Source organism: Ovis aries, chromosome 15 (genome assembly GCF_016772045.2).
Source record: "Ovis aries strain OAR_USU_Benz2616 breed Rambouillet chromosome 15, ARS-UI_Ramb_v3.0, whole genome shotgun sequence".
NCBI classification, from domain to species: Eukaryota; Metazoa; Chordata; class Mammalia; order Artiodactyla; family Bovidae; genus Ovis; species Ovis aries.
This window is the reverse complement of record NC_056068.1, coordinates 27583242-27594392: the sequence shown is the minus strand read 5'-3', so window position 1 is coordinate 27594392 and position 11151 is coordinate 27583242. Positions and strand designations below refer to the sequence as shown.

General features: G+C 38.5%; 1 protein-coding gene across 4 annotated transcripts in view; it reads right to left on the bottom strand.

The window, feature by feature from the left end:
- Positions 1 to 769: 769 nt before the first annotated feature.
- Positions 770 to 11151, bottom strand: part of PAFAH1B2 (platelet activating factor acetylhydrolase 1b catalytic subunit 2) — a 28170-nt gene continuing 17788 nt past the window's right edge. For 3 of the 4 annotated variants that reach the window (XM_027979229.3, XM_042232649.2, XM_060399711.1), the window contains 4 exons: positions 10398 to 10487; positions 9505 to 9621; positions 7952 to 8074; positions 770 to 4097 (listed from right to left, as the gene is read on the bottom strand). In XM_027979229.3, coding sequence (XP_027835030.1) covers positions 3819 to 4097; positions 7952 to 8074; positions 9505 to 9621; positions 10398 to 10487 — 609 coding nt within the window. In that variant the 3' untranslated portion in view covers positions 770 to 3818. The remainder of the gene's footprint in view (positions 4098 to 7951; positions 8075 to 9504; positions 9622 to 10397; positions 10488 to 11151) is intronic. The other variant, XM_042232647.2, reaches the window with a different exon arrangement.

Genomic DNA, 11151 nt, shown 5'->3' with positions numbered 1-11151 from the left:
GACTCTCAACTGAAAGGAAACTAGCAATCTATCTGTCATGAACTGTCAATCAGAATCTAAAGCTAAAAAGATACCCAAGGTTGAATGAGTAATACGAGGGCAAGGACTTTGAAGCCAGGCAAAGTGGGGTTCAAAGCCCAGCCCAACCACTTAGATGACTCATCTCTGACAGGACAGAAAACTCCCCAGGACAAACAGTAAAGTGGGAATGCACCCACCTGAAGTGCTTAGGTGGTTAATATATGGGAAATATTATCTTGAATCTTTTTTCCCTAGATGACACATAAACTCAGAATAGTCCAATTAATTTGAAATACTTAAGTTTAAGCTGGGGGCAACAATAAAGAAATATGCCAAAGTGTAAAAAAGAAAAACTGGTGATTATTAGTGTGAAGAATGGAGAAACCGTGGAAGCTGGGGCAGTTAACATGAATAAAATTCTAAGGCTGAAATTAGGAAAAAGCATCAAGAGGTCAATTTAATAATTTTTAGAGTTAATTGTTTTTAACTACCAGATAGTACTAACAAATCTGAAACATTTTATTTGACAGTTATTTCCATTTATCTACTTAAAGGTTCCACCTGCTCATCCCACCCTGCTGACCATTCTACACCCCCAAGGAGATCCGTGATGAGGGTCAGCCTGGAACATTCAGTTCCACAGAAAACAGACGACAAGTATCTAATTGCTTGTGATTACAAAAAAAAACCCCATCTCTTCTTGCCACTGGAATTCAAGCTATGATAAAGGAGACAGAAAGACAGTGAGTTCGAGTGAAATGTTTACATTTATATTGAAATATGCACTAAAACAGAATGAGTTCTACTGGTCAATGAAACTTTGCCAAAGCGGAATCACAAAACTTCCGTTGGGGAGGTCCAGTCAGCTAGCAGCAGTGATCCCCAAGCAGGAACACCAAGGAGAAGCCTGGGTGACCCCAACCCCAAAAGCCTCCTTTGAAGAGGCTCCAATTCACTTCTCCCACATGCACCCACACAGATTTAGGAGCATAGCCATGCTCCTCATTTTCGTATATCTTTAGTTTCTTTTTTGCTGCAATAAATATAAAATTGGCAATGCTCATACACCACAACACAGACAATATCTCAGGCTTTAGCATACAGCTGTAAACAGTGACTAGGTTAAACAAATAAAAAAGGAAAAGAAAGTTGAACATTACTTGTAAATGACGACAGAATTCCTAAGAGCAGGATATGAGCTACTCAAGATTTGTTTCGGTGTGTTAAGGTTACTGACACAAAGTTCAGCTTTGGACCTATGTCTGGACTTGAGGTGGTAGCCAGTACACTGCCTGTAGCAGTCTAGAAATTCGTGGGGAACAAAACATGACCCAGCTCACCTCTGGCAGCACACCTCCAGCCTGCCACACTCAGGACAGGGCTGCAGAAACCTCCACAGTGGCGTCACAAGCTGCCGTCTAGTGTAGCAGAAATGGGTGGGCAAAGGAATGGGAATGTGCTGGGAGACCAACAGAAAAACACCTCGCTGGCTGCCTGCAAAACTGGCTCCTTAATCACAAGGACAATTAGGATGTTTCCCTTGGACAGTTCATTAAACTTCATATATATGTGTGTTTGTGTGTGTATATATATTATATATATATATATATATATGAACTCTAAAGATTAGGCATTAAGTTCTGTCACTGCAGCAAACTGGGTGGTCAAATGAAAAAAAAAAACAGATGAACACTTTTTGCCTAAAGCAGTGCAAAGCAAGCTGCAAGAAATGAAAGTGGACTCAGTATCTGCACTGTTAGCAATGGGGCTTACTTTTATTTCAAAGGCTAGTGGTTCAAATACTATTGCTCGAATAGCTCTGGTAAATATAAAATGTAGTAACATCCAAGGTTTATACACAGAAGCAAAGGAGCTGAAGGCCAGCTAACAAAGGGATATGTGACTCAGTCGAGAGAGAAGCTAAAAGCACATGATGCAGGAGAGACCTAACAGGGTTTTGGACCGTACCCCCATCTCTGACAACAGAAAAAGACCTGGAGAGCAAACAGTCTTTTCACACATAAAACTGCGGCTTAATTAATTCTCCTTCCTAGAATTATACCTCAGCTAAGAAAAAAAAAAAATCTGTCCTGAAAAACTCAAGAGCCTGGGCTACTAAAAATAAGAAGGAAAATTTAATATACTAAACAAGTTTAGGAAACATCACATATATTTTCAGTTGTTAATGAAGACATGATACATTCAAAAGTTTTTTTTTAAGACCAAAAAAAAAAAAAAAAAGACCCCACAAAATACCTAGAAAAAGCCTTGACAAGGAAAAAAAAAAAATCTGCCCAAGTTCTATCCCTTTCAATCAGATGTGGCTCTTAGCACAAACCACAAATCCCCCTCCAACACACAACAGCAATATCATGTACCTTGCAAGCCAAGTATGAAACATACGCCTTAGTTACTGAACTTGAATGTTAAGCTGAATCTCTGCAGAGCCCATCTGGATGGGTTACTTCAATATCCACCTGGTCCAGTTTAAAGTATTTGTTTGTAGATCCAGTTTGTATATATTCCATTGGTATACGAAATAACAGACCACCTGCTCCTATTATTTTTTAAACGGCAGTTCTTGTAGCTCATCAAACCATTAAGATTATAAAGAGCTCTCTTGAAAGAAATTCACAGATAAAGATATATTAAGGAGAAATCCTTAAGGTTCCACAAGCTTTTTTTTTTTTAACTAAAATAGGGGGGATCAAGTAGAATGTTTATTCTGAAGAGCAGTTTCACTGTTTCCCCATGAGAAGAGGCCAAATTTTTCTGGACTGATAATTTAAAAACTAAGCCAAGAAAAAAAGCCAGGTCTTGTGGAGTTGGAAACAGAGTTCCAATTTTTTCCCCCTAAAAGAAGGAAAACTGTTAACAGGTTTTAAGGGAGAAACAAAAACATAACCAATCAGAACTCTGAATATGGACAGCACTACACAGACTCTATAGCACAGAACACCACACAAGAATGAGTTACACATCAGTAATATCATAAGAGTAACTGGCTGGGGACTTACACTTCCAGCAACAGAGCTCCTAGGTTAAAAATGTGTTAAAAGCTTGTAATGTCAACAAGGACCCCCCAAAAAAGAGAGGGGATGAGGGGGAATAGAGGAAAGGCTGCATGCATGGGTCTATTACAGACATGATATTCAGCAGCATAAAAATAATACCCTCAACAGAGTCCCCCAAATGGGGCCAAACCTATTTTTCACTGCTAAGCATGGGAAGGATTAAGAGTGGAACAAATTCACTAGTGACTATAGCATCTCCCATATTTGAATGACAAGCACGTTCAATCTGATGCTATATGTTGCTACAACATTGAGAATATGTATGAGTAAAGCAAAATAAAAAAGACTAAATAATGAACTTTAACAACTGGAAAAACATCTGTTTTAAAGCCAAGTAGGTGTGACTCTAATCATTATTATATATGACATAATCCATACAAAGAAAGGCCAAGCATCTTCATTTTGTTCAGTACTTAGGCTTGATGTTTTCCTAGGAAAAACAGTGATAATTCAAAGACTGTATCACACATATAACTAAAAAGTCCCCTTCTGGTTTCAAATGAATTTAAACAACCATCTTCCTTGGCTAATTTTTCTCCTGTGTAAAACAAACCTTCTATGTACAGGACCAGTTTAAATCCCTCCTCCCCTTCAAACACTAGATAGGAACATTCAGGAACATTCGACAATGCAAAGTGCCTTAAGAAAGAGAAGGATTCTGTAGTGCCAGTGATAGAACTGATCTGAGGAGGCTGGGATGCTAGGAACACTGATGGGAGCCAGTCAGGCAATGGTGGTTTGTTTTTCCTCAGGTGTTTCCTCCAACAACTGCATGATCAGTTCATGGAGGGGTTTGCAGATCTTTGCATAGCCACCCCCTGTGAGATGCAGAAAATCAAACATGTCGTGGCAGGAGATGGCACCGTCCGAGTGCACGAAGCCCCCGTCTGTGTCCAGGAGCTGAACGTTGGCAAGCTTCGGCAGGGAGACCTTGAGGAGCTGGTTCACCTTGGCATTCTTTTGCCTCAAGGGGTTGGGCTTCTCACCTCGAGGTAACAAACCCTGGGGAAGAGCAGAGAAGAATATGAGAAGACGCATTGTTTTTCTCTACTTACTTGTGATTTCAAATATCCCTGGGACTCTCCATTTAGCATTTTTCATACCTTTGATTTCTGAAACACTGGACTAGGCCCATCTTAATGAAAGTTCTCTGACTATTCCTGCTTGGTTTCTTTCCAGGTTCCTCCTCCTGTCCCTTAATCGCTGGTATTCCTCAGGGTCTTGTCCTTGGGCCAGTATTCTTCCCATTCTACACACTTTAGCCCAGATCACTTCCATAGCTTCAGAACTCTGACTGAACATCCAGGTATAGAACCAAACTTGAATGTCTCTCAGGCACTCCCAACTCAACATGTCCAAAAACCATTTATCATCTCCCCTAGACTATGTTCCTCCCACATTCTCTATGGCAACTGTTCTTTCAACATCCCTGAGTCTCTCATCCCATAAACCTAGTCTACTTATTGTTAAATCACTCAGCTTTTACATCCTAAATATTTTTCCAATCCATTCTTCTTTTCTGATTATAAACAACATTGTTATTTATCACTACTCATCTCAATTAATGTAAAAATCTCCTGACTGACCATCCTCCCTTCAGTAATATCTTCCCTTCAATTCATTCTCCAAACAGTCTACCATATAGCTAGAATATCTGGCTCAAACACACATCTATTCATCAATGCCACCTGAAACCTCCCTAGTACACATAAGAAACAGAGTTGGAACACGTGCTGTCTTGATGAATCAGAGCCACGTACTATCTGGTAGTATGAAGAGAGATGTGGCAGGTACAAGATGAGTTTGGAATATCCTGAATGACGGAAGTAAAGAAGTATCCCTCCCAAAATGATGGGCACGGTCACAAGCATACAGCAGCTAGGTAAAAGGGACTTCCACGTGGCCAAATCTAAGATAATTTGAAGTGTGCTCTAAGTATAAAACATGTACCAGATTTCAAATGTTTAATACTCTCCCAAGATACATACATTAGGGAACTCTGCTCAATGTTATGTGGCAGCCTGGATGGAAGGAGAGTTTAGGGGAGAGTGGATACAAGTATACGTGTGGCTGAGTTTCTTTGGTGTTCACCTGAAACTATCCTAACATTGTTAATCGGCTATACTCCAATACAAAACAAAAAGTTCAAACCAATAAACAAAACAGAGATGTATCCTAACTATGTTTTAAACTTACTTGTTAATGATCTAATATATTTTTCAGCTAAATCAGGTGTCTGTCCTCCTCCTATAGTAAATAAAGCTGGCTCTTATATGCAAGAGAAGGTTTTATCATCTCAAACTAGAAATGGCCTTTACAGATAACTAATCCTATTATAAGATTGTCAGAAATCCCCAACCAACCTTTTAGCTGGTTTACAGCTCATGATGCCACAACAGCAAGTTATTGTTATTTAGGCAAAAATGTTGCCACTTGTTTCTCCTACTGGGTTTGATAAGAGGTCTTATTTCATAAAAACGGGTTTTCCGTAGGCATTCTACTCAAAGAACAAGAAAAGTTTTATGCCCAAAGGAAGTACTTACTCATGTCTACTTTCAATTTTTTCAGCAAAACGTTGGGCTTTTATTTTCAATTTGCTGTGTGACGGTATAGTTCCAAAGAGAGCTACAGAACTATGAATATGATACACCAATATCTCCTTCTATCCCTGTTAAGTACAAATGAGGTCAACCCTAAATCCTAGTTTATATGACAGTTAAAAGTGCAAGGTTCTACATCTAACAGTTAACAAAAAGCAGCCCTCACTGTTGGCACATCAAAGCTTGGCTGAGATATAATGAGCGACTAGGAAGGATGGTCAGCGACCAACAAACAAATATGCTGTTCTGACTTTCAGAGAATGTCACAGCAGTTAAAGCCATAAAAATGTTAAGCTGCAAAAGCAGAGCGCCATGCCTACTGGGACTGTCAAGCAAGGATGAGAAAAGTAATGTATATTTTGTGGAACATTTTCCTTAATAAATATGTATCAAGGGTACGCCATGTGATCTGTGATTTTTCTCTGTAGTAAGTGGTAATTGCTAATGTTAAAGGAGACAAAAAATTACAATTCTAATTCCTTTACCATGTAACAATGATTTTAAACTCATTTCCTTCTCTAATTTGCATATTCACTTTCAAGCAATTCCAAATATAATATACATTGTTTAGTATTCAGACTTTTCACTTAAATAATACTGTAAATTTTGTTTGCACACAGACCTTGTAATTGTCACATGATTAGTGCTATTACATTCAATGACTTATATAATCATTCTCCCATGGGGTTGATTATTTAGATTATTTCCAATGTTTTAGTATTGTAGATAACACCACTGTGTATCAAACTCAAAAGCCTGGCTGAAACAAAGAATATTTAAGGAGGATTTATTTAGCAACATCAGGCAACAAGTATGTCCTAAGCAACTACAATGTACCAGCCACTGTACTTCAGAGATGGGACTCTTAACCACAATATAATCCTTTCTGGAATAAGGCAGGATCTAAACAAGGAAGTTAATTAAATACCATGTAATAAAAAACAAGACCTGGCTCCCCAGAACTCTGTTATAATATCCAAACTCCTAACATGGGAACTGTGGCCTCTTTCTCCGAACTACCCCAGACCTGAACTTTATTCCATGATAACCTTCAGTTCCTCCAGTACACTCCTTCACTCACCCAACACACACACATGACGAAGTCTCTGATCATTTCCTTCCTTTCTTCCTCCCTCCTCCTCCTCTCTTTCTTCTCTGTAATACTTTCTCTTCTTTCATTTCTCCGTTTGTCTGGAGACCAGTGAATTTTTAAAAAATTTTTCAAAACTCAGATGTCAACTTTTACATATTTATCCTGCTATGTCCATCCACCAGCTCCTTGAGAGCTACATCTTACTCATCTCTAAATGCTCAGAGCCTAGGAGAGTGCCTCGTACATAGTGATTCTCACACTTTTTTTGAACAAATCAATACCTTAATAACACTTATCTCATTAAAAAACTGAATCTATACCAGATTTCTCAAAAACATGTTTTTAGCTGGCTAAGAATGTCTACAGGTAAACTTTAACACTGAAACAGACAGCTGTTTACCCGAGATCATAAAGACAATGCTTTTAATTCTACAGAGGGTAGCATTTCCTGATGGGGTAAGGTTATGAAGCACAGATTTTCTTCCTGATGGAATCTCTGATATATTAAAGAATTCAGAGATCCTGATAAATACACCACCTTTACTATATTAACAATGGAATAAAACAACAGATCTAGGCTAATCTAAACCCAGCTCTAATGAAAAGAGAATTCAGGGGACTTCCCTGGTGGTCCAGACTAAGACTCCACACTCCTGATGCAGGGGTCCTGGGTTTGATCCCTGGTGAGCAAATTAGATCCCACATGCTTGTCACTTACCAAAAAAAAAAAAAAAAGATCCCTCATGCTGCAACAAAGATTGAAGATCCTGAATGCCGTAACTAAGATTCCATGCAATCAAATAAAGAAACAGTAATAAAAAAAGAGAACTCAGGACTAGAAAAAATGTCATACGCATTTAAAAAATTATCAGAAGACCAGAAGACTTAAAGGGAAGGAAAAAAACTAAGACTACCTTAGGCAACAAAGAGGACCTATAATTCTAAATAAGGATGAGCAAAAAAAAGATAATCCCCACAGCTGATTCTAGGAAATGATGAGACCCATAAGACAATGGCACATATCAGACAAGAGCTTCTCAGGAGCATTATAAGCTGCTTCCAACCTGAAGATTCTTTATATTCATGAATGATCCCGTTTCTAAAAAGACACCTCATCTTTACTTTAAGATATTGAGGTCTCCACCCACCCAAAGACCACATACCAATACAATGATTTTGGCCTGTGGCTGCCTTGTGTTGATGAGCTGTACGATGGCCTCGATTCCACCTGCTACTTCCTCTGCTGTATTTTCATGGTTGTTTGTTCCTACCCAGACAACAATGACCTGTAATTGAGGGAAGGAAGAAAAGATACCCAGGCATAAAGCAATGTCCACTAGTTAGCTGAAAATCTTATTTCAAAAATCAAAGAAGGAAAGATGAACTTCTCAAATAGTTAACTTCAACAGGGCAGGCATCTTAAAACAGTAATGTAGGCCTCATACATATTAATATCAGGATAAATTCCAAACAGAGCAAAACTTAAGTGGTAAAGTTGTGCTAAGAAGAGACGGGAAATTTTATCATTGTGGAGTTGGTAGTTAATCTCTTAAAATCCAGAAACTATACAAAAATAAATAAATAAATTTAACTGTATAAAAATAAAACCACTGCATGTCAAAAAACAGTGAAATAAGAAACATGGGAGAAAATATTAGTAACACTGACAGACTCTGGTAGATGTAACCTTCTAGAAAAAATAAAAATAAAAGTACCCAAGGGAGGGTATTGGGTATAAATACACAGTTCTACTTAAGGTAGAGTCAGTGGCATGGAGGCTGGATATAGTTTTCGGAAGTATTTCTGCTTTAACAAAATTTTCTACATGGTGACTATTATCCGTAGACGTACATCTTACTACGTAACCCGACAAAGTAACTTCCACCCAGCACCAAAGGAATATGCATGAGTTCTTCTATTCGAAAGGCAACGGCAAAATACTTTCTACTACAGAAACTGTTGTCAGTGCCTCAGTTTTGTTCTCTTTTTGTTGTTTGGGGTTGGAAAAACTTATATGCAGCATGCCAACTCAGGACACTGAAAATTTGATAAGGCACTGGGTACAGGTTTGCACTGAACATTTGTTCACATCTGTTTCAAATTTCCTTTAGAAGAACTTGGAGGCCGTGATTACCAATCTGTTTGTGTGTTAAATAAATCCAAAATTACTTCCTCGAGTGAATCACAGCCCTGCTCCAATGGCCCACCTCTGAGCACCTTCCTCCCCTTACTGCTTCGGGTCCACAGAACAGCAAACCTCATTAGCATCAAATGTCTTCCAACAGCAGACGAAGATAATTGTAACAATAACAATTTCAAGTATGAGCCAAAAAGCAATACACTGATCCGTAATTAAGCATGTATTTGGAATGTTCTTAATGATAAAATCATCTATCTTAAAAAGGCATGAAGCCAAGAACAACAATGAAATAATGGTTTAAAGAAGCAATTGAAAAAAAAGTTTAACCACTTAACTTTTTAATTTATTTGGCTGAGCCAGGTCTTAGTTGTGACATGTGGGATCTAGCTCCCTGACTAGGGATCAAACTCATGCCCCCTGCTTTGGGACCATGAAATCTTAGCCACTGGACCACCAGGGAAGTCTCAGAAGCAATTTTTCTTAAAAACTACCAGTTTCTGACAATTTAACTCTCTGCAAAAGACTTAAGGTATTTTTTTTTGTTTGTTTGTTTTTTTTTAAAAAGCTTCATTTCACCTTAGGTTTAATATTCTCCAGTTCTCCATTCTTTAGTCTCCATAAAACATGTCTTGTTGTATCTCCCCCAATTCCAAAATTCAGTGCATGAAGTGGGGAAAAAAGCTCTCGCCATATCTAAAAAGAGAAAAATTCATTTATTTAAGCTTAAAGTATTGGTAAATAAAATCCCTCAACTGCAATGTATTGTGAGGCATTTGAAATAACAGCTTCCTTTTTCTGTATTCAAACATTAACACCCCAAGTGGTATGCTCTCAACTGCGGAAAGTGCTTTGTAACTCAGTTCTCAGTGCAGCATTAGGCCTCAGCTCAAGACCTGTCTCAATGCAGAAGGTTGTGACCATTTAAAGAGGTACCAACATTTATAATTAAGCAGTCAACTCAATAAATTCATCTTTCCCCTTTTTAAATCATTTAAAAGAAATGAGGTGAAGTAGAAACATGAGATGAAAAAACTTAAGAGTGCTAAACACAAAAAGAAACCTATCTTTTCTTTTAAATTTCCCTTGGAAGAATGCCTAAACAGATTCAAAAGTTCACCCCAAAAACACATAAAATTTTAAAATGGTAAAGCACAAATAATAAGAATTGAGAATCACAGCTAGGACAAACAAAAATGAGCAAATACAAGCAAAGAAATGGTAAAATGCAAGAATTCAAAGTCATGACTAGGACAAATATAAGGTCAGGCTTCTTGGAAGCCAATGGAAAAAGGGGAGTGTACTAATAAAAAATGCTACATTTCCAGTCTCGTGCTTGATGGCACCAAGAATCCCGTCAAGTAGGTCTCATTTCCCTTCTAACTCTGGATTAGAGTGGAATGGATGCCAGTCTGCTGTTGACGGATGTGCTGACATCAGCAGCCAAGGACCACCCTCGCCCTTCACTTTACCTCACATTGCTGCAGCAACTGTACCATGGAGTCCCCCACAAACAGGACATCCGGCTCTTTGTCTTTGCAGTCCAGGACAAATCTGTTGTGCTGGTGTGAAGAAGAAAGAACAATCAGAAGCTGGCATTTCTTTCCCCGTGAGATTTCTTGGCTTAGTCAGAACAGTTGTCCGACCAGTTACTCTGTTATTAAACATTCTCTCTGGTCTGTCCGTAAAGCTGATTCCTCTCAACTGCGATTAACTGCTGGATCCTACCGAACTGATCATTCTCATGTGCTCAAGAAAATCGGAACACTGCAGAAACCGGAAGAGAAAAACATATTCCCTTTTTATTTTTTCTTAATAAAGCTTATCTTTTCCTCCAACTCTTATGAAGAACACTTCACACATATGAAAACCTGAAGTAACACGATGACTACCTGTACACACTCCACCTACATTCAACATTTTCCCATATTTGCTGTATCTCTGTGTGTTTGCTGAAATACTGATTCTTCACCTTTAAATATTCCACATGCTAGGACTTCCCCAGTGGTCCAGTGGTTAAGAATCTGTGCTCCCAATGCAGGGGTCCAGGTTCCATTTCTGTTCATGGAACTAGATTCCACATGCTACAACTAAGAGCTCACATGCCACAGTGATGACTGAAGAACCCACACGCCACAACTAAGACCTGGCGCAGCTAAACACATTTTTTAAAAAAGTAAATATTTCACAAGCATCTCCTAAGCATAAAGGTAGTCTACTGTAAAG